This window comes from Mycena indigotica (assembly GCF_014461135.1).
Source record: "Mycena indigotica strain 171206Taipei chromosome Unknown Mind.scaff0002, whole genome shotgun sequence".
NCBI classification, from domain to species: Eukaryota; Fungi; Basidiomycota; class Agaricomycetes; order Agaricales; family Mycenaceae; genus Mycena; species Mycena indigotica.
Window position 1 is genome coordinate 2,920,820 of NW_023503001.1, and position 22,261 is coordinate 2,943,080.

The 22,261-nt window shown below is 50.2% G+C and overlaps 8 protein-coding genes across 8 annotated transcripts; 3 read left to right on the top strand and 5 right to left on the bottom strand.

Annotated features, from left to right (window-relative positions):
- Positions 1 to 1,209: 1,209 nt before the first annotated feature.
- Positions 1,210 to 1,911, bottom strand: MIND_00210400 (uncharacterized protein; the record flags this gene model as incomplete). Its single annotated transcript, XM_037358999.1, has 1 exon — positions 1,210 to 1,911. One exon carries the CDS (start codon positions 1,909 to 1,911, stop codon positions 1,210 to 1,212), a length of 702 nt encoding a protein of 233 aa, XP_037224094.1.
- A 2,165-nt stretch (positions 1,912 to 4,076) lies between these two features.
- On the top strand, positions 4,077 to 5,140 carry MIND_00210500 (uncharacterized protein; the record flags this gene model as incomplete). The annotated part of the gene is made up of 6 exons (XM_037359000.1): positions 4,077 to 4,142; positions 4,197 to 4,309; positions 4,360 to 4,511; positions 4,563 to 4,631; positions 4,684 to 4,874; positions 4,925 to 5,140. 6 exons carry the CDS (start codon positions 4,077 to 4,079, stop codon positions 5,138 to 5,140), a joined length of 807 nt encoding a protein of 268 aa, XP_037224095.1.
- A 935-nt stretch (positions 5,141 to 6,075) lies between these two features.
- MIND_00210600 (Zn(2)-C6 fungal-type domain-containing protein) lies at positions 6,076 to 6,928 on the top strand (the record flags this gene model as incomplete). Its single annotated transcript, XM_037359001.1, has 2 exons — positions 6,076 to 6,183; positions 6,236 to 6,928. The coding sequence occupies 2 exons, from the start codon at positions 6,076 to 6,078 to the stop codon at positions 6,926 to 6,928; spliced, it is 801 nt and encodes a 266-aa protein (XP_037224096.1).
- A 2,134-nt stretch (positions 6,929 to 9,062) lies between these two features.
- MIND_00210700 (uncharacterized protein) lies at positions 9,063 to 9,527 on the bottom strand (the record flags this gene model as incomplete). The annotated part of the gene is made up of 4 exons (XM_037359002.1): positions 9,063 to 9,065; positions 9,111 to 9,163; positions 9,220 to 9,306; positions 9,359 to 9,527. 4 exons carry the CDS (start codon positions 9,525 to 9,527, stop codon positions 9,063 to 9,065), a joined length of 312 nt encoding a protein of 103 aa, XP_037224097.1.
- Positions 9,528 to 9,760: 233 nt separating this feature from the next.
- On the top strand, positions 9,761 to 11,429 carry MIND_00210800 (uncharacterized protein; the record flags this gene model as incomplete). Its single annotated transcript, XM_037359003.1, has 11 exons — positions 9,761 to 9,868; positions 9,916 to 10,125; positions 10,179 to 10,241; positions 10,290 to 10,321; positions 10,379 to 10,601; positions 10,645 to 10,686; positions 10,740 to 10,816; positions 10,864 to 10,979; positions 11,032 to 11,176; positions 11,235 to 11,366; positions 11,420 to 11,429. The coding sequence occupies exons 1-11, from the start codon at positions 9,779 to 9,781 to the stop codon at positions 11,427 to 11,429; spliced, it is 1,140 nt and encodes a 379-aa protein (XP_037224098.1). The 5' UTR covers positions 9,761 to 9,778.
- Positions 11,430 to 12,174: 745 nt separating this feature from the next.
- Positions 12,175 to 13,134, bottom strand: MIND_00210900 (ANK-REP-REGION domain-containing protein; the record flags this gene model as incomplete). The annotated part of the gene is made up of 1 exon (XM_037359004.1): positions 12,175 to 13,134. One exon carries the CDS (start codon positions 13,132 to 13,134, stop codon positions 12,175 to 12,177), a length of 960 nt encoding a protein of 319 aa, XP_037224099.1.
- Positions 13,135 to 13,960: 826 nt separating this feature from the next.
- MIND_00211000 (26s proteasome non-atpase regulatory subunit 10) lies at positions 13,961 to 15,164 on the bottom strand (the record flags this gene model as incomplete). Its single annotated transcript, XM_037359005.1, has 10 exons — positions 15,119 to 15,164; positions 15,008 to 15,072; positions 14,832 to 14,958; positions 14,637 to 14,781; positions 14,559 to 14,589; positions 14,478 to 14,510; positions 14,392 to 14,426; positions 14,247 to 14,347; positions 14,116 to 14,201; positions 13,961 to 14,065 (listed from the first exon to the last, which is right to left on the bottom strand). Exons 1-10 carry the CDS (start codon positions 15,150 to 15,152, stop codon positions 13,961 to 13,963), a joined length of 762 nt encoding a protein of 253 aa, XP_037224100.1. The 5' UTR covers positions 15,153 to 15,164.
- Positions 15,165 to 18,938: 3,774 nt separating this feature from the next.
- MIND_00211200 (uncharacterized protein) lies at positions 18,939 to 20,673 on the bottom strand (the record flags this gene model as incomplete). The annotated part of the gene is made up of 5 exons (XM_037359006.1): positions 18,939 to 19,779; positions 19,827 to 19,945; positions 19,996 to 20,233; positions 20,285 to 20,330; positions 20,370 to 20,673. The coding sequence occupies 5 exons, from the start codon at positions 20,671 to 20,673 to the stop codon at positions 18,939 to 18,941; spliced, it is 1,548 nt and encodes a 515-aa protein (XP_037224101.1).
- Positions 20,674 to 22,261: the final 1,588 nt, after the last annotated feature.

Genomic DNA, 22,261 nt, shown 5'->3' on the forward strand with positions numbered 1-22,261 from the left:
AAAAGCAAAGCGACAAAGACTCTTGAGACTGACTCCGAGTTCAATGCCGTTGCACCACTCTTGTCTTGGTTGCACTGTCTGGCTGCGGGTACACTGCCTGTATCCGCCCCGCCTGAAACCGTTTTTTTTTGCGGATATACTCACTTAGCCGCGCAGTGATGCCGTTAAAAGGCGTGCAGTCTGAAGTAAAGGTCAGAAGCGAGGTTCGTGTTACTTCTCTTTGTGATACCACAGTCTCACCATAATCCTTGCTCGACGTCCCGGCGCCCTTACGAGGGTAGGTGTTCTCATTGCTGATTAGGGGATTTTATTGATGTTTTGTAGGTGGCCGCAGCGTCGATGCCCAGAATCCTGCCTTTTGTATGGCAGATTCTCATCATCAGGGTACATCCGACAACCTTCCCGTCCAATACGCTAGCGATGCGATGGGAGCGCCGTTGATTGCATTGGAGAGCCGGGGGCACGCTCTGGGACATCAGATGTGTTGACGGTCTAGGCGCTTATACCCTGGAGCGTTGCGTGATTGAGCATCTGTATCGTCCTGCACGTCGCGCTTCGGTCTTAGAACAAGCTCCAAGAACCGGTCTGGAGGCGCAGTCGCTGCTGCCAACGACAACCGTAGATGACGAGCGCGAGCATCATATCAGTCGCCAAGATGAGGCCGGGTTGGCGTTGCCAGGGTATAGCTTATTAATTGCCACCCTCACCAGAAACGACAATCGAGATAGCTTTGGGTAGGAGTAGAGGTGCCAGGGAGCGGTCGGAGTGGGGTCGAGGGCATATTTCATGTTGTTTGTTGCATTATGTCGTAGATGGGGTCCCGGAGGAGGATGCGCCCCCTTGTCGTCGGGCTCCGGGCTTATGGTGGACTCACATTGAGTTCGCCAACCAAGCGCGCGTCGCAATGTAATAATGCCTGCAATTGTCAGAGACCCAAGTATTGGATAGCCTTCTTTTTGAAAATCTAGACATTTTCTCTACGTTGTCGAAGATCGTTGCGTGGTCGAGAGTCAGGTTGTGTGAGAAGGGAGTACTTCGAGGGAGTAAGGAAAGTAAGAGTCCGATGGTCACACAGATCGTCATGGACTTGAATGATGACGGGGAAAATACTATATTTCTGAACCCCGAACGAAAAGAAAAAGAAACGAACACCATCCTACTGTATCCTATCCCACATTGAAGCACCAGTCCAATCCATAACCATCCACACTAGAGCATCCCCGATCCAATAACCGCTGCATTCGGGACAATGTCGTCGTAGCCAGAGCCACCATATATGTTGCGTTTTTCATGGTAGCGTCTTGCATCGCGCTCAGGATGGGACACTAAATTGAGGAGCGAGCTTCCGGTGAATGGAACTAGGTTTGAGCTAAGGGCGGGCTTCTGTTTGTCGGTCGAATATGCGAAATTCGCCACGTAATCGTCGTATTGCTTGCGAGATATGACTTGACGGAGATCGTGGTGTGCATTCCTCAGGCTCTTCTTCTTGGCTGCGAGAGCTTCCCGCTCCTCCCTCAACAACTTCGCTGTATGAACTCTTCTCGCGTTGGCAGCATCACGAAGACTCTTCTCTCGGTCGTAGACGTTTCTCGCCTTAGCAATGTAGCTGAGCGATTTGCGGGCGTATTTATCGTATTTGTCTAAACCTTTCTGCGTCTTGGACATCTTCGATTTGAGACTAAGCACATCGGTGAGCGTAGGCGGCACGTTTTTGTCGGCCAGAGGGACAGCGGCAGCGTCAGGGATACCGATAGAAATGTCGCGAATAGGAAGAGAGAGGGTAGTAGATATTCGCTCCGTGCGAGACGCCGGGTCTGCCAAAGAGAGATTCAGGACACGAGAAGAATGAAGTTCTTGGCTTGGTGGGTGTGCCGAGGTAGCGAGGTAGTGGGCATTGCGGGCAGACGACATAGTAATGTTCGTGAGTGGGCAAACGAAGGTCTCGTAGACGGTGGTTGAGAGAGAGAGAATGATGACGTGTCACATTCGATTGGCTGCTCCAAATTGATCCAAAGAATACATGAATTATCGCCACGGTTATACGCTGCTACGAGGAAGACTCAGGAAGTCTTCTGGAACTAACAGTACTGTTTTACTGCAAATACATGATCAGACAAATTGGTATGTGAGATGGAGGGGAAATATTACCGGAGTGCAGTTGCGAGTTGTCCGACGTTTCTTGTTGGCTCCACCGGAATTGCCGCCCTCGTTAGTCTCCTCGCCTTTCATGTTCTCATCGGTAACCTTTTCGCCCGCTGCTGCAGATGTAGCTGAGACGCATACTGAGTGAAGCTGAGAGTTCGGGGCATAACAACGTACCCTTCACGTCGGCTGGCAAGCGCCGCTTTAGGTTGGAGCTCCGAGTAGCACGCGCAATGTAGGCTGGAAGAGTAGCTTCAGATACAGACATAGCGAGAGTCGAGGAGTAATGGACAACGTACCTTGGGTACCAGAGAGTTGAAGGCTGATGCTGTCCGACTCGGTTTTGGTAGCATGGTACAGTTCCAACATCTTGGCCGTCTCCGCTTCATCTACTTCTCGCTCCTTGGAGAGCTCCAGCACATCATCAAGGATCCCTTCAAACACGGCTTTACTGCGAGCGAGTTGGTCGACGAGGTGGTCCATATTGGTTTCTAACAAGGAGGCTTGAGAGTTACTGTATTCAACTTGAAGTTTCGATCGGCACTTTGGAATGAAAGTAAACTGTAAGGCTGAGTAAGCAGAGACAAGCCCGCATTCAATGGCGCACTCGTCTTTCCTGTTGACTTCGCTAATATGCATACGGTGAACTCAGTTCGCCAACCTGACCTAACCAAGCGCGCGTTCAAGTTGGATTGTGTTGTGGATATATATAATCATAATTTGAAAGAGTGGTGGTAGGCCGCAAGCTTTTGGTTCCAGAGAGGATAATGAGCACCTAATTCAGCCTGCTTCTTGGGTAACCGAAAATTTAACACGGCTTTGTAGTGCGAGGGATGTTTGCCTATTCTCCAGAGATTATTGGACAGTTATTGCAGCAGCAGTAGCGAAGGATGCTGGCTCGGTACAGAAACAAATCGATGTCGTGTCAATGCTGTTGGGTGATGAGTCACGTGGCAACACCAACTTTCTCCTCCCACTCACGATGCGTTCAGGGACTCTCTCGTCATATCCTCCACTGGGCATTTTGCAAGCTTTTGGCCAGCTATGAGTGTTTCTACTCTTGAAGGTCCATACACAATGATTTCCCGCGCAAACTGTCTAGCGTGCCGTTCACGACGGAGTCGTATCTTTAATTGGACAGATATGTTCCACGCAAAGCTGGGCTGGAATGCGTGTTCAACTCAGTGACGAAGCATCACAAGAACACTTCCTGCATTTTGAAGAGAAGGAAATCATTCAGAACTTGCAGGTAGCTCGTGTGAGTGTGGTTGTCACTCACCAGCCTGACGCGTGTTGATCTTCCATCTAAGAGCAACGTCAAGACGAACACTGGTAGTGGTCCAGCTACCTGAATGTGTCCCAGGGCTCGATTCACCCTATCCAGGCCGTTCGGGCTCATTGGATTACAATCATTCTTTCTCACAGCCTTCAAGTTTAAGGTCATGAAAATGTGGGTTTTGAACTCGTCGTTCGGACTAGGCTAGTGACTTTTGTGCTGGTATTTACGACTTGTAAGCGCTTTTGTCGATTATAGTCGTTATGGCCTGACTATCTCTCCCAAAGCATTGAGGTCTTTCAACGCATCTTCATAACTGTGGCGCACTGTGGAGCGCAATCAAATCACCTCATGCCTCTCGTTCAATTGTTGAAACTCGTGAGTTGCAACCGTTTCCAGAGCGCACTTCGGCGCCGCAAGCTTTTGCATGCTAGGATTGACTATTTTTATTTTTAGATGCGGATCAGCACGATCCTTGGTCGCTTGTTGGGTAGCAACGTCCGACTGAGCTTGCATCATATCAATTCGCACCCGTAAACGATGAGTATAAGAAATGACCCCATGTTTTGCAGCCTCCCATTCCCTCTGCGATCTGTGATCGTTTCCTTTATCCGTTTTTTTATTCTTTTATTTTCGACCTTCCAATTCCTTCACCGACATGCGTTTCGCTATTCCTTTCGTTACCCTTGCCGTTTCTCTCAGCGCCGTCAAAGCTATACCTCTTGTATGTCCATCTGTGGCTTTTGGTAACCGTGGGCTTGTGCTAATAGGAGCATAGGTGGAGCGCAGGGTTGAGCAAGGCCTCGCTGTTCGCGCCGACGCGACTGATGTTGATTCTTTGGTTCAATCGCTCTTGCCAGAAATCGAGAATCTGATTGAGTCGAAACTTTCGTGAGCACTCTCATTCATGCGCTCATATCGCGGAAATAACACCAACTCAGTTCGCTCATACCCCGTGCTGCTGACGAAGCCGTTGACGATGAAACGACTGATGATGAGGCTGAAGACGACGCTGAAGACGACTCGGGAGACGATGCTCAACTTGGTGCTGTAGACAATGCTGCAGCCTCATCGAACAGCACTGCTTCTGCTAGTACTGTTGATTCAAAAGCCGATAACTCGACAGCTGCTGATAGCGCATCAGCGGCCGACTCTTCAAATGCTTCGGGCGTTGAGGGCGCTCTAGAGAAACTCCTTGGACCCCTTCTTCAAGGTATGTGTGTTGCAATCTGCATCTGTTTCAGTTGGCCAACTCAATTTTCTAGGTCTAGAGGGCAAAGTTGAGGGCGCCATCCAATCCAAACTGGGAGGTCTTTTCGGAGGGAAACTCGCAGACCTGTTTGGTGGAAAGAAGGCGGACGCGGCGGTCTCTGCTCGTCAAGACAACACCGGTCTGGGTGGAATTCTCGAAGGTCTCATCCAAAAAATCCTCCCGACAATCGAGAGCAAGATCGAGGCAAGCCATTTTTATCCATCGAGTCGTCCCAATTTCTCATACAAGTTCAGGATCTTTTGAATCAGAAACTCGGCGGACTTTTGGGTGACAGCGCTGCCGCACCTGCCGCAACGACTCCCGAGCGCCGTGATGGTGTACCCGACCTCAGCGGCATATTCCAGCAACTTTCGTCTAGCATTCTGCCCGCCATTGAGTCGAAAATCGACGACCTCATCACCTCCAAGCTCCAGGGTCTCTTGGGCAGTGGCAGCATTGGACGTCGTTGAGAACGTGTGAAATAAAGGATTTGAGATTTTTTATGATACCCTACGTCGTGAGGATGTGCCCATGACGCAGATGAATATTGTAATTTGGTCGATTGTAATAAAAGCGCGGTTCATTTGGGAATCAAGTATTCAGTCAGAGTGCGTTCAGTTGGGATGATTCGGAAATTTTGAGTCTCCTACATCGATATCCTCCAGCGTTCCTCCGGCCTCAGCAGTGTCAGTGTCAATGGAGTTGGACTATCGGAGCATGGGTCAATCCGATATTCAGAGAAGATGCGCACCCTAAGGTGATTTAGAGAGGCGGCGGGTAGCAGATACCGCCCTCGCCTGTTTGTTTGTTGCTGGGGAGCTGGCGTCGGGGTCGGTCTTGGTGTGGCTTGGCAATCACCGATTCTAGCAACGGAGGCGGGATGGGTTACGACCAGTCGGGCCGTGCTGATGCGACATCAAGGCTCCGGCGAATCTTGCTGCTGAGTCGTGCCGGATTTATCACTTAGGTTGGACCTTTCACTATGTTGCCTGGAACAGCCGCGGAAGTGGTAAATCCCTTAATGTATTCGAGGAAGCTAAAAAAATGAAGCCTCGTCTCGGACGAACGATTTCTCCCACTCTGGTGGCTGTAACACAGATTCAGCTCGGGCGAAGAGCTCAAGGCTAAAGACGGACGAAATATTGGATTCTCCTTGCGCGTAATCTCGCGATTGTACTCAGGCTCACTACGAAAAGTTACGCCGTTAATCCGCAAAAGCGGTGTGCACATCATCAACTGATCGTCGTCGTCGGCTGACATCCCGTGGCTTTTGGATCGCCTCTGCACTTCTCTCTCTCTCTTTCGTCATGTCGCTACCAAGCAGCGCCTGCTATAAGAGACACGGCGTAATCTGTGTCTCTTCACCATTCCCCACTCTGGTCTTCGATTCAACTACTCATCCGACATGAGCTCCCCCACCTTGACCAGTCTTGAGGCTCCCGTTGCCTTCGACTTTGACTACCCTGTTCGCGTTTCCCGGGCTTGCGCCAACTGCAGAAGTAGTAAAACCAAGGTGAGTTTCAGCCACTTGCCTTCGGATTAAACAAACTAACCAGGACCTACAGTGTGTTACCGATTCGCAAGATCGAGCTTGCATGCGTTGCTGCTTCAGCGGTTTCGATTGTGTCTATGAACCAACAGAGAGACAACGGGAGCGTCATGCCCGCAAAGGCCATCCGAGCTCTTCATCCAAGGGCAAACCCCGCCGAGGCAGAAAACGTCTGGCTGTCCGACCACCCACCGTTATCCCGGCATCGCCAACCATTAGCCAGTACGACTGCGACGAGTTGTATTGCAAATGCCCTTCAGATTCAGACTCCTACTCACCGGCTGCATCACCTGGCCCACGCACGCCTGCTATCTTCGACACTACTTTCCTCCCATCCACTTCCACAGCGCAGTACCCAGCGCCTATCCAACCACCTCCACCACCACCAGTGGCGCGTTATGCTCCACAGTGGCTCGAGTACCCTCCACCCGAGAGTGCATCTGAGAGCAGCATTCATTTCTCTGCTGACGAATTCACCTTTGACGTCTATCCGCCCGCTCTTCCGGACTCTGCATGTTTACCGGGGACATTCAATGGAGCTTTGGCCTTCCAAAGTCATTATGTCGGTGATGCAGAGCACCGACAATTTAACGAAACCTCGGCTCTGGGACTATTCGACCTTGATCTCGACTTGAACGACTTCCGCTTTACTCTCCCTCTGATGGAGACCGACCAGACTATCTACAGTCATGTTCCATATAATTTCTGACACTTGTTGTATTTTTATTCCTGGGCTCATCGTATCATCTAGTGTATCCTCCACCTGTTTGCTTGTTCGTGTATCGTCTAAATCTTTTTTTCGCCGACGACCAAGTTTCAAAGGACGTCTATCCCGACATCGTGTCTTGGTTGCATTGTCTATGGTCGGGTATCGGGTAGCGGGTAGCGGTCCGCCTGAAACAGAAGTTTCGGGTCTTGTCTCGCGGCTCCACTAGCCAGCCCGATAAATAGCCTGGAGTTGAAGGGAGAGCTGAGAAGACGAACCGCACTCTTTTTCGTCAGTATCGACGCTTGCCTTCGACGACGCAATCAGCCCAGCCACATACCATGCTCTACTCTTTTTTGGGCTGTTGCCAAGGTAGGAATGCTGACCATAGCTTGTATGCTGGCTGATTTGCGAACGTTTTCAGGCCGTCGAGGTATTCTTGGGTTCTGCGCTTGTGAGTGTCGTTACCGTCGTCGACATCGAGTAGCTCTGACCGTTTCGATTGTAGCCCTCATGCAGAGCCCAATTGGTGACGCCGAATCCCCACCACCAGCTTCAATCCACCGCAACATGTGGTTACGTCACGCCGAAGGACGGAGCGCTGCCGATATAAGGCCAATGGATATGGGCTCCGATCGCCCGTGGACGCGAAAGCGCTACGTGGTGTAGGTCCTTCCATCAGGCAAGATATTCGCGCAGCTGCATTTGGATGCTTTCCGAGGTCGTAGACTTGTTCGATGACGACCATAGCGGCTACGGAACGCTACTTACCCGTGTGTGTAATGGGGACTTGTTGCGAACGGCGACGGGACTTCCTGTCTGATCCTTCACCCTCAAAACGATAATCAACATGGCTTTGCCAGTGGGAGGGAGTGGTCGGAGTGGGGTTGAGGGATTCATCTTGTTGTTCGTTGCATCATGTCGTAGATATAGTCTCGGAGGAAGACGCGCCCCCTTGTCGCTGGGCTCCGGGCTTACGGCGGACTTGTTCCGCCAACCAAGCGCGCGTTGTACTTACTACCTGTAGCCTATTATGTAATCAATTGGCAGACCACGTGCACTTGAAGTCCAAAGACTTGGAGACGAAAATGGCGGTCGTGAACAAATCTATACTTGCGGCGTCCACTCTACGTGCTACAACGTTACAAAAGGGAGGGATACTAGGAAACGGGTCAAAGGGAAAGAGTGCATTGTGCCTATAGTCCGCCGTTACCCATCACACTGGCCACGTCCGGAACCTCGTCATCAGCTCCTTTGCTCTTCAAATGAGCTTTGGCCTTGACCGTGCCCTGTCGAGCGTCCTCATACGTCGTGTGGCGAATGCATTCGATAAGGGTCGGCCCCGTGACATCCTTGAGCGAGGTCGGTAATGTCGGTTTTGCCTTCTCGAGTGCAATATTGAATACTTTCTCGAAACGCGCAAGTTGCATCGGATCTGCGACACGTCTGAGTTTCTCTCGAGCGGCTGCGACCTTCGTCAACTGTTGGTGAAGCAGGTTCTCGAAGTTTTCGTCAAAGAGAGCGGCGCGTTGTTTTTCGGCGAGTAATTCTTCGAGTTTGCGCTCAGAGTTGATTGCAATGGCTTTAGCGGTCGTCTCAACATCAGCCACCTCTTCAAGAATCCCTTCAAGCTTTGGCGCCAGCTTTGCAACCCGCTTTTCAAGCTTCTTCATGATGGCAGGAACTTCGAGTGTGGAGGGGAGGTCGATGGGTCGACGCGAGATGTATGCATAGTCGACAGAAACAGAGTTGGAGACTTTAGGGTTGGAAGCGAGATGCGAGCGGATCGGTGGCTGGGGCTTCGCGAGATGACTCGAAGAGACGTTGGCCTGAGTGGTACGATTGGACAAGTTGGCTGAATCGGCGGGTGAGACATTCTGAGGGGAGATATTCTCCTTCGAATGACCGCGAGTCGAGCGAGATGACGCGTAGGCTACGTGTTGAGAGACTTGGAGACGCGAAGTGTTTCCATTGATAGGGACAAGCATAGTATGTGAGGTGCGTGTGGTGGTGGTGGTGGTGGTTGGTAGTCAAGAAGTGCTCGTGACGAATCACACATAGTTCGTCGAATTTAATCCACAAATCGACAATCGTATAAAACTAGTACTCATTTCGCCACTCCTCCCAGTACCATTGCTTACTGGAAACAATAAATAATGATGTCAAGCGGCCTAAAAAGACGAACCTCCAGCTTGCTGCGTTTCGTTGGCGGGTCATTCAAGGCAATTTGCGAGCCATCTGAACCAGCGGGTTAACGATTACCCTATCTATGTACAGCAAGGGACTGAACATACCCAACACATCATCGTAAAAGCGCTTCGTCGCGCCGGGAGCAGGCATGATCATCGCCAAACCCTCAGTCTCGAGGCGGTCCGCATAGGCTGAGAGAGGTTGAGCAACACATGGCGAGTCGTCGGGAGCTCTGCGACGCACCGTTCATTGCTCGAGCTTGCATCTCCAGGTGATGGAGGTAGGCTTGCTGTTTCTCGCGTCTTTCTTGGCCGTCTACCCAGGCGAACTCGGAAGCTTCGCTATTGTACTGAGCGATGGCGGCTAAGGTACGTTTCTCGTAGGAGGAGTACATCGTACTGAGGGAGGACATGATAGGAATGGAGAGTGTTGACAACGCAGTCACAGACAAATTGCAGAATTTATGGTTCTCGATCGCCATTACTTACTTCGTCCAAGACTGGGAGCAGCTGCTCATCCATGACTATGCGAAGTGCCAAATCTTGAAAATTGTCGACGGTAATCTTGACCTCAGACTTGCGATGAAAAACGAGTGGAAAAAGAGCATTAGATCAATGAGCATTACATAATCAAATCATCGTTTCTCTTTTCTTCTCTTCCACCATGTCTCGCAAATCAAGGGCCGCATATACGAGGATTCTGCCTGCATCGCTCCCTCCTCTTGACCAAATTCCTCTAGATATTGTGATCTTTGTGAGTTCTGGCTTAATGACGAACCTCAATGTACTAGTCATCAGTAGATTCTCCAACATTGTTCGCCATTCGACCTGGCGCAGCTTTCGTTGGCAACCAAGTCATTCAGAAGAATATTAACTGGGCATCCGTCACTTTGGAAGCATGCTCAGCTCCAAACTTCGCGCGGAACCTGTCCCTTGCTTCCCGAGTGTCCCCCAGAGTCGTTCACCCATGAAGCCTATGCAGCATTCATTTTTGGTGGTGGACACTGCAGTGTGAGTCTATCTCATTTCTTATCATGCTTATCTCTCTGACCGACCAACTTCAGCATTGCTCAAAGTTGACCAATCACCTCCCGTTTTTGTCTTTATTTAGGTTCCGCTCTTGCTCTGTAAGCTTGGGTTTTCCGACATGCAGTGACAACTTGAACTTTATCCAGCAACAGTGTAAATCTGCGCTCATGTCAGAAGAGTATGTCTTCCAATCTTTTATGTCGCTTAAATTTCGGTGCATGACCACGGACAATAGAAGGATGTTCACCGATTGGGGGGACATCAATCAAACTGCATTCTGGAGCCCGTGGCTTCCTCATTTTCACTCTCAGGTCTTGGGCAAGACGTACCGCGTATATGACCGCCAAGCTATCGCCCTTGCTTGGAGAGAACTGCAAGATGCGACCGCCTTTACTGCTGGTTTAGCACGCCCTTTTCCAAATGAATTTCCTGCTAGGTCAACAGACGAATTGGGATTGGTTTGGCTGTTGCCTTGTTCGCAACCCTAACTCATGTGACTAGATCCACGCCAAACGTGAACAAGCTCTTGCATCATTAACGCTGGTCAGAATGTTTTCCTTCCAGTGAATCGAGTCCTCACTCGTAACATGTGTTAGAATGCGCAACTTGTCACCGAATGGGCCGAACATTATCTTGTAGAAAAGCGTCGAATGCGAGAAACTAACCTGGCCTTGTAAGCATCATTTCTCTCAGCGTGTTGCCCTCATCCAACCGTCATAGTATCAAGCTTGTTGCTAACTGCGACAATGTATCTGTTCGTCAAGTGCTCGAATGTTCCGGATTCCAACGCATTTTTGCGGCATTCAATCGTGACTTGGAAAAGTTGACCTTCACAGGTGTGTCCTCCCTACGCTGTCAAAGTTCAAACCTGGAACAATTTTTTTCTAGTTTGGATGGAACATCGTTATGCAGTTTTAACCGAGATAAACGGCATTCGGTTCGGCCGTCAGAAGGCTCTTGTGGACCAGGTCGAATGTCCGCATTGTCAACAGTCATTTGGTGTCGAGGCGCTTTCAGTTCATACCGTTGCAAAGTACGAGTACTCTTCTTCCTTACTACATATGATAGCGCAATGCTCATCAATGGTACAGGCACAGCGATGTTGATCCAGACCTTTTGCCGATCCGACCTCCATTCATGATGGGTAAAAAGCATTGCCGAGATTGTCCCAAGTCGGATCGTGTCTATACCGGACAAGGCTTACGTGCTCACCAACGGGCAAAGTTCGTTGCAGTGAGCTTTATTGAGTGGAGTTTGCTGATCCATAATTTTACAGGCATCCATAACTCCGTTTCATGATATGTGCATTGTAAGTCTGTCTCGCTTGACCTCAAACTTGAACTGTTCAAAGTCATTTTAGACTACCTCAAGCTATTTACATAACTAGCCAACAACTCGAATTTCTTACTTCGCGCGTCGACCAACTGTCTTCGACGGGCCGCAGAGAAGCATATATTTTGTGGAATGCCCAACCCAGCAAGCTGGAGGTTTGTCTTGCTTTTTAGGTCGCTCAACATCGACGTTATTCATTCTTGTTTCCAGTAGGCGCCGAGTGGCGAATTTTGCCCTCACGGATGGAATACTAGTTATACGATTGTCGTTTTCTGTGCGTTACATTAGATAGGCCATGTGTGATTCGTCACAAACCCGCATTCGGGCTATGCATTTCCAGTTTACAACGTTCTGACTTCTTGCTGAGTGGTTCTGCTTCCTAGTGCATTGCCTATGAAGGACACTGGAAAGATATGAGCCGCGAGAAAACCGAAGGGACTTAAATAGAGTCCATATCTGAAGAGCATAAACACAAGACGTGAAGTGGAGCCTGAGGCCGCCGGCGACAAAACCAACTCGAAAGCGCGGTGTCGTGGAGTCTGATACAAGGACAAGTCTGCAACTATGTGACCCACGAGAAGAAGAATTCGAAGGAAATTACATTCAAACGTCTGTAAGCAAAGGACAATATGCATACTAGACAGGACTCTTATCAGTAAGAGAATAAGGGTACTGATATCCGTGAGTGCGACAATATACTTAAACTTGCGCATCAACTTGAGTAGACGGTGGCTGGCGTGAAACAAGCGTCAACAGGTTTAATCGAGCCAGAAGAGGGAAGGATGACCACAAGAAATGGTGTTGACTTTTATCATCGAGGGGAGCATCTTCGCCAGCAATAACAATCACATCCAGCCGCGTATCGTCTCCCAGAGCGTCAGCCAATCTCTCCCAAAGACAGACATCATCTTCAGTTATGCGGCATTCCACTTGGAGTGCAAGCCGAAGATGCTCTGGAGGGCCCGGAGGACGGCTTAAATAGCCAATGAGAGCGGGAATCTCAGCCGGTGCAAACTCGTCAATGTCCAAAACACGCAAGCGAGTGGGGGATACGAGGAGTAGCCAAGGGAGAAAAACGATTGACGAGCGTCGGATATGGATGGTGCTGAGGGCAATGGTAGGCCGAATGCAGGTTTCCATGGTAAAGTTTACGTGTGGAACGGCGTAAACGGAGTCGAAAGCGAGGAAACGCAAGGATGGTGCACATTTCCCCAGACGCAGCAGTCCCCGTCCCGCCGTAATACCATACAATCTGAGCGTTTCGAGCCGGGGTAAGGCGGATAAGACCTGAAATGGGAGCTCGGACAAAGATAACTCCTTCAGATGGCGCAGTTGAACAATTTTTGGGAGTACAACACAGAGGGGAGAGAGTGAGAAGTGGTCACTGTCTGAATCCGGGTTGTTGTAGAACTCGAGGTTGCGGATAGATAGGGGAAGTGTCGAATGACTGGATGCAAGCAGGTCGTTGAGTAACGTCACTGCTCGTGATATGCTCCTTCTCCCGGTTGAGGGGGACATGTCAATGTGAGCAAATAGATGATATCGACTCGTAGCGATCCACCCTCGACAGACCAAAGCGCAACGGCCGAGAGCGGCGGTATCTGCATGAAGGAAGTCGACTATGAGATCACAGAGCTCGTGGGGGAGTCTCGGAGGCATAAGAGCGCGCTAAGGGAAGGTATCAGTCGCTTAGAAAGTGGAGCTCAGTATAAGTAAAACGATCAGTGTCCTTGTTTTCGCTTACACGTGAAGAAAACACGCGCATGGAACTTGAAAGATGACTGGCCACCGAACATATCAGGTACAATAACCCTCGCGATCGCCGAATGACCGTAACTGAGAACAAGGACCATCCCGCGGACCTTGGCTACAGCCTACCCCAATCATGATAGTAGAAGATGGAGAATGAACACGAACCACCGCAGGCTTTGGAATACCAGTATTCGAGAGACTGTCGACACTGCTAGGCCATGGAGTCAGCACGTAGTCGTGGCAGAGGTAAGAGTGTGGGGGCAGAAAATGATGCGGCCAACGTAAGTAAGTCTCGGCGTTATCCCCATCAGAAAACAAATGTTCGGACCGATTCTCCGGCGGGAGCAATAAGTACTGTCTGTGCAGACTCGAGTTCGAAGTGCAAGAGTTGTATAAAATAGGCGTCCCTGATGTCAGGTAGGAAAACCGAACACCACAAACTGACCATCAACTGAGTCACCTCACCTGGCCCACCGATACTTCAACGCAGTCGCACAGACCATATGAAATACTTACGATGGAGGAGGTAAAGCAAATGGCTAAACACAACGCCCATACAAGGCAATCAGGCTGGTGGACCGAGTGCGGAGAGCCCAAGCAGAGAATGCTCTTGTCCATGGTGGTTGAGAAGAAGTCGCGAAATGATCCGATCACCTTCGACTGATTAGATTGAGCCAATCTAGCGACTACAGGCTCTACAGTCAGAACAACCTGACGCAAACCTGAAGAGACGCTACTCTCTTGGTCCGCAGGCTTCGACTACATATGCCTTGACACGACGCTGTTCAGGATCACCCACACCAGGAACATCTTCAGGCATTTCTCCATCCAAATTTGTCTAAGGAGTTTCAGCTCATGACAACGTGGACAACAAACGACCATCGATACCCTGGTTCGATCGGCACCAGCGTTGATAAGAATAACCGCAGCCTCCGCATGAGCAGAGTCCATGGCAAGATGTAAGGGTGTGTTTCCTAACGAAACATAAGCGGATAACAACTTGAACGGCCAGCACAAACCAATGCGATCAGCATTGTTGAGACGTGTTTTGGCCGGCGGCACAGAAGAATTGAGGAGGAGATTAATGAACGCAGCGGATCCAGTTGTGGCCGCACGGTGTCTGCGGTTCATAAGCAAGTTCCCACAAGCGTGATCGTCACCAACAGGGGGACTTGGTTCGCGTTATCTTTGGCGTTGATCTGGGGGGAAAGGATGATTCGATAACTCAAGCAAGAAAAGGGGCAGCATACATCGGCGCCCCGTGAAATCAGCAGTTTGCCGATCTGAAAGGAATCGATGAACGCGAGCTCGGGAGCAAGGGAGCCACATACGTCGATACGCGATTTGGACGCGGCATAGTGTCTGATTGAAATTAAAATGCAGGCTATATGGAGTACGACAAGGCACACAAAGGTGTTATCCCCTTCCCGTTCTTCCTAAAGCAGACATTAAAAACGCGTGTTGTGGAGGAAATTGGGGAAATCACACTAAACTTGTTCACGTCGGCACCCGCGCCGACAAGTTCTTGGACAACTTCATCATGGCCTGCACTAACTGAGAAAGAGAAGATTAAAAGAAGAATTGAACTGCAGTGTTATTGCAACCTGCGATGTGGAGGGGTGACCAGCCCATATTGTCGACCACGTCGATTTGCGCGTCTTTGTCGATGAGGAAGCGAACGATGTCTTTAGCACCAGAAGATGCTGCCCAATGGAGCGCCGTGCGTTCATCCTATATTCCGCCTTACATCATACTTGCTTGATCAAGAGCGGCAGCTTACTGCGTCTATTGCATTGATTAACTTGGGGCTTTCAGTGACTAGAGAGCGAACTACATGGAGTTGGTCTGCAAAATAAGTGTCTATAGAGATACGGACAGATACTGAGCTTACTGTTTTGCGCTGCAGTCTGGACGGATATGGACATGACGAAAGAAAACAAGACGCGTAATTGTGACACTGGAGATCAGATCAACGTGTGACAGCCGGCGGCCAAACTTTGACTCTGCCAACCATGCCGGCCATTACGCTCCATGCAGCAGAGGAAGAACACAACCCACACTCGCTGATACCTTTCCTTCACTCTCAACCGCAAACACTTCTTACGCGACTGTACCAACGACCTTCGACATGTCTTTCTATCTTTCGGTTCTCTCTTACTTTCAGTCAACGATGTCACAACTTATACCCCCCAGACTTCTTGCACCACTTCAACAGCAGATAATCATGAACTTGCTTTGGCTAGAGAGCGCCATTTCTTCTACGACCATGTCAGCATGGGTCGTTCGGGACGCGCGCAAGAAAGTTTTATGCTTCTTGGAATATCATTTGGTTATGTTTTCTGCAGAAGTTATGACACTGCCTTGTCCGCATTGTACAAACTCCACATCATGTCCACCAATACTCCTGGCCGGCTCGTGCTGAACACAACATTCAAAATAAGCTTGCGACAGGCACTCACTGGCGGGTAGCGATTTCTTTCGGGTCTGTGCCACTATAGCGATCCCCTGACTTTTGAGCTGTATAGTGGTGCAACGGGAAGCTTTTGGGGTTCCGGCTCCACCAGACGAAAAGCAGCCGCCAATGTCTGTCGAAACATTGGATGCATATGCGCTTGAGCGGTGGGAGGTATGTTGACCGTCGTTGACATCGTCGTCAGTTTTCATAGATTCTAGACCATTCTCCACTATATGGTATCATCCGGAACAGGCCAGAACTCCATACAGCCGTCTAAAGACGTGCTATTTCTGCTAAAACAGAGCGGGCTCATGGCAAGTCACAAGTGCGTGTCGTCTGTCGAGTTGGTCAACATGTTGATAACTGCTCTCAGTGGTACCAACCAGATCACGTCCGAAGGCTTCCAGTTTCTTCTCCAGTCTCCCCATGCACAGCTATGGCAATTACTATTAGAGTACCTACGCATGGCTGAGGTAACTCTCGTTTTCCGTGACCCAAAACTATCTGAAATCCGGGTCTCAGGCGCGCAGCATGGACCTCGTTGAAGTTTTAAGCTTTCTATTCATGCTATCGACAATGGAGCTGGGTCGGGTAAGTTAACACTTGCTGTTAGCTGCCTCGTTGCTTGGTCGCCTCTAATTTCGTGCCCTTTGCGAACCAGGAATATTCGACTGCCGAAGGAGCGATCGCGAATTCCCCTCAAAGCCAAGTTCAGATGCAGACCCAAAAGGTGATGCTCGCTGATCTGCGTGACTACGGGCTGGTTTGGACACGCAAGGTACATCTGCTGTTTCCATTCCTCTGTCCAACTTTGTTTAATCAACCAAACGCGCATAGACGGCCGCCAAGCGATTCCACCCTACTCGATTAGCGACAACGCTCACCTCCTCTTCGCCTCCGTTGGCAAGTTCCGCCGGCCCCGGTGCAGGCCCAAAAGAGGGCTTCATTGTCCTCGAGACTAACTATCGAGTCTACGCCTACACGGGCAAGTCTCTTCACCTTTTCTCTCCAACCGCTCTATCCACCGTTGCCGTTATTCACTACGCCTGGAGCGCTGACCCCTCGGAAACTAGACAACCCTTTGCAAACCGCGGTTCTCAACCTCTTCGTTTCACTCAAGTATCGCTTCCCGAATCTTGTAGTCGGCTCAATCACGCGCGACAGCGTGAAGAAGGCACTTTCAAGCGGCATCTCAGCGGAACAGGTGAGTCGTGCCATCCCTTGATATCGAGTTGTATGCAGTGGTCCATGTGTCTATGCTGCCGTTATTCCAACGTCCACATAGCATTTGACCCTCGTCAAAAATGCAAAATCCTAAACCACAAATTCTAAATAACTGAAAAACTGAAACTGACCACTCATTCCGTTTCGTCTCTGAAATTTACCAAAGCGCTGACGTTCCCATGTATCTAGATTATCAGCTATCTAATAGCGCATGCGCACCCTCAGATGAGAAAGAACGTACGTTGCCTCCATTCTTCGTCACACAGATATGCTCTATACTCTTTCGTTCCACGCATGCTGTATGCCGTGAACCTCATCCCCTCCGCACTCGCCGCAATGGGGCTTGTCATTAATCTTTCCTAACGTTACAATACCAGAATCCTCTTCTGCCCGTTACAGTTCAAGACCAAATTCGGCTCTGGGAGCTCGAGCGGAACCGGCTCAAGTCCTCTGAAGGTGTGTATTCTCGTTCGTTCGTAGTGAGCTTTTCGCGCCATGTTCTCGTTCGAAACATGTGCTCATCCATTTCCACCTCTCTCCCCGATCTCATCTGGCACTCTACTCAACAAACCTAGGATATCTCTACACGGCGTTTGCTTCGGAGGCTGACTACCAACTCGTGCTTAACTACGCCAAAGAACTCGATCTCGTCATTTGGGAGAGTGCTGCAAAGAGGTGTTTCTTCGGTAGCACGGAGGGCCACCCGCGGATTAAAGCTTTCATTGAGCGTCGGACAGCAGGCGAAGACCCATATGGCCCTTGAATGGGATCTCCTACATAGGGTCTCTTCGGTTCTTGAGTTGTTCTGAAACTCAATATCCAGGATGTGGGTAGCTACAATGCCGGTGAACAAATAATTTTATTTAGTGGGCCAACCAACGTCAGCTCGAAGGCAAAACTTAACGAAAATAGGCTGACTGGCTGTCGACGACCTTGAAATCAAAACTGTGACGCCACATGTGCCAACCACTGGGTTGAACACCGTCGACGCGTGTGTACGCAGCACATAAAACTCACGAGAACGACAGGTGTTGTAATTTTTCTTGGGCAGCTCGAGAAACAACTCTGATGAGGGAATTTGAACAAAAAACCATGAGCAGAGCAGCGGCGCCCCAAATCTCGGAGAAAACCGGCCAAATTGTGGCAACAGACAACTGTCGTACTCGACTCGGGTGTTAGTCGCCGATAAACACGAAGAATTGACAGTGGTACCAAATTAATTAGCAGAGCAATAATGCCGTGTTTCGTTTCCACAACAGTTCAAGCCAGAACCTGAGATTGGGGGTCGGGTTTGCCTCTGCTTCTGCTGACGCACGGGCACAACGCAGCTGAATTGGTGAGCTACTCCGGCAATGAGTCTGCGACAGTCGAAAAGTTAGATCGCTGCAAGAACCTCGAGTTTATTTTATGCGATGCACGCGATTCCTCTTGCCCGCCGGATTGATGTACCTGAGGACACTCTCCACCGCGGACATGGTCGCACTGTCTCTGTGTGTTTGTGTGCATCTCTCAGCCAAACGCGAACAGTCACGGCTGTCACACGGAGATCCAAATCACAAACGCGATCGAACCTGATCTCCTCGGCGCGGACTTTTCCGTCTTGCTTCTTCGTCGTCGGGGAGACTAGGCCCGTCAATCAGCGAGACGGGGATCCCACAGTCTGCCAGTTCAAGCTGGAAGAGCTCGCGAATACCCGCAGTCGTCGGCGCGTTTCAGTCCAACGACGACGAGGTCACGCTTTTTTGGGAAATGAAAAGCATGCCAAGGTCACTCGATGCCAGGCGTGCGCGCCGTTTCTCTGGATATGGAGTTTGCTTTGTTTGGTTTGAGAATACAGCAGGGCTACATACAAGGCACAATGAGATACTGGTGTAGATCGGTTCGATAAGTAGCAGGGGGTAAAGCAATAGGAAAACACAAACAACCAACAACAACAATGATAGCAAGATGCACAGCTTATGTTCATACAAAACAGAGCGAGAGGGGCAAAGGCGAGAAAACGAGTCCAAGGGAAATCATGCACCATTTGCGTCTATGAGTCACCATATTCGCCGTCCGCATTTGAAGGATACTCCTCTGGGCTTGATAGGCCGCCAGAGCTCGGAGCATAACTCGATGCCGACCCATATGAATGTAGACTCGACGGCGGAGGGGAAAACGGCGATTGAGGCGAAGACATTGCGCTACTTAGAGCTCCGGACGTTCCTGGCGAACTCGATCCGGTTGTACCCGAATGAGACCAGGTACTTGGACTATATGACTGCGAGTTGTTGTGGGCTGGGATAGATCGCATGTAACCCTGTGTAGTATAGATTTGAGATGCAGGAGGCGAAAAACTCGACGCTTGTGAGACTGGACGGGCGGGAGCATCAGCCTTGTCTGTTTGAAGCCAGGGTAGACGAGCAGCTCTCGCTTCGGCAACATTGTGGTGTGGTCCTGGCTCGCGACGAGAGATCTGTAGCGGAGAGGGATATGGATTGGTTGCACGAGACCGGGAACGGTCAAACGTTGTGCCTTGAGTATAGTCATGGCCAGACCAACGAGCCGCAGACAACCCCCATCCATCATTTTCCCGTCTGCTGCCAGCGTTCCCATAATGATTATTGGAAGCCCAAGAGTTGTCGTTAGTTCGAAGGGAAGTAGCGGAGGTAGTGGTCCCGACCCAACCGTGACGCGGCTCGTTGTGGCGGGAGTAACCACTACTATGAGGAGAAACTGGGAACATAGCACTGGCATTACCACCAACGAAGGGGCTTTCGATGGGGGAGGGGGTGCCGCTATGGGTGGTCGCCCATGAAGGACTGGTCGAAACGTCGATGTTATATGGTTCTTCTTCGACTTTGCATTCGACGATGTCCGCCTCTTCGTTTTCTCTACTATGGAGTCAGTCTTGACCAATTTTGACATAATAAAACGTTACATCAAACGTGAAGTACCGTCCGGTGCTTTCTCGACTTTGGGCGGTACACGAAAGTTGGTCGAGCGGAATAGGCGAGGGTCCATTGTGAGCGCCATGATATCAGGGCGGCATGTCGGGCGCTAGAAGAAAGCTAAGAAATGGTGCTGAGCTACTAGATGCGGCCACACACCTTGAGCTTTCCAGAATGCTGGTCGGATGCGGTATAGTACGAGATGAGATGGAGGTCTGAACCCTCGATAGTGACCGTTATTGTCTTTTTGATGAGACCATTTGGTTTGAAGGTGCCGTGCTCGCTGGCCTGGCGAGGGTCGGGAATGGCGGTAAGTGGATCGCGGTTGTGCGTTGGGAAGGTCGGACGCACACTCAGAGCCCGCGATGTTTCGTCAGAAGGGTAGAGTCGTTTTTGGCTTTGTTGAATGAATTATCAAGGAATTATTTGAAAAAAAACTTCAACGTACCTGCCCCGACTATTTGTGCGCTCATTGATTTCACGATAGACCTGCACTTAGCGTTAGACGAGAAAGAAAGAGAGAAGAGACTCACCAAGAAGTTGCCCACGATACGCGACGGCGACCAGAGTAAACCATCTTGACGACGTGAGTTTTGTGATGTGAAGGTTGAGAAGAAAAAAGAACGGACCTGTCCATCGCTTGATGCCGCTCTCCTCAACGCTAAAGACAAAAACTGCACCACTTTTGATCATCGACCTCCGTTCCGCATCGTTTAGTCGGCGAGTGATTCGCGGTATTATCCCCTGACGGGCAGCGTGTATTAGTCGGAGTGCGTTCATTGTTGTCTCGACTGCGCCATAGAAGGGCGGGATGTCGCTTGGCTGGGAGGAGCTCATTGAATGGCTAAGTTTGAGGTTGTCGGACAAAGAGCAGGTAGGGAATGTGAAGCTTATGTGTACGCCCACGCAACTGGCCAGCCTTTAAGTATTGGCGTTTGTGGATCTTCTTAACCCATCACGGTGCAATCTAGATTAGCAACTCAGCAGTGCCGGCAGCAGGTCCCATTCGAGTATTCGACTGTCTTTCGTCGCAATAATTAGTCCACAAACAGTTGCAGCACCGTTCAGGTCCCATTTCCGTTATTCTCTCGTTTACAACGTCGATTGAATTTTAAGTCTAGACTTTTACATTGAGATCTGCTCCCCAATGCCCCGTCTATACCGGCATTCCATGCTGTTCCGATTCGCCAACCCATGTAAAACTAGTCATCGTCTTCATTTCACCCAAACCGAAGCCCAAGACGCCGTGTGTCAACAACGTCGCGCGGACTGAACCGACTCGCATCCTTCTCGACTTCGAGCTGCTAGCTATCGATGCATTTCGCGCTGCAGACCACCTCACGGTCCGAGGGTCCAATTTTACTCGCCTCAATTCATGTCTACGTTACACGATCCATGACACTTGCCTACTTCGGCGGATGGACCGGGAGTTTTTCGACATCGGCAACCTCGGCCAATCTCATTTTGTCCAATTTCTTGTTCAGGGCTGGCTGTGTATGTCTAACGAGGGAAAATCAGAGATTATAAAAAAAAAATCCGAAATAAATCAAAACGCACATTGTCGGACAAAGACGCGCCTCATCTTGAACGCGTTTGCAATAAGCACTGTACAATAAGCTTCGCGACGCAGTTCACGAGCTGGCGCCGCATCGTGGATGGCCCCAAGTTGATTGTTTTCTATCGATCGCACCTCTATTCGAGACGTGGCCACAGGGCCAGAGTTGTGGGTTCTGTATTGGCCCAGACAGCCAATATGTCGGGTTACCGGGTCGAGAGCCGCCAGTCGTTCAAAGGACGGATAACGGGTCAATGGCGAATACCGGCTGCCTGACTTCAAAATAAGATGCCTGTTAGCAAGACCATGTGAACAACGACCTGGAGATAGCAAGCGATGCGGTGCGAAAATGATCTCGACAGACGAGCCATATCCAGCCATGCAGTACGGCCTACGCCGTAACCTCGCCACATTCGTCTCACGCGAGCTTTGGAATACTTGGGTCGTGGGTTTTCCGGTGGATCAGCGCACTCTTGGGGCATAAGGCAACCCATTGCATGGAAGGACAGCCCTTCTGGAAATGACGAGCTTTCATATCGTACTTTATGAAACCCTGTCAGTGAAGTCAGCCCACAAGTCGTTACGGCTTCGGTCTGGGACGAGTACAGAATAGATCGAGGAGTCGTACCTCGGAGATAGGTGCCGCAAACGCGTGGATTTCCTAGCAGCAAATAGTGTACACGCCGTTGCTGCTTTCCTCCGGTGGCTCGGGACAGAAGGATGGTGCCATGAGTAGTTGGGCGTCTCTGCGAGGAGTTAGCTGGCAAAGAAACTCAACCTTTCGCCTGCTTCAGCCCATTTGCGTGCGCTCCAAGGCCCGGGCGCGATCGCTCCCAAAGAGAGAAGCAATTGAAAAGAGTACACCATTCT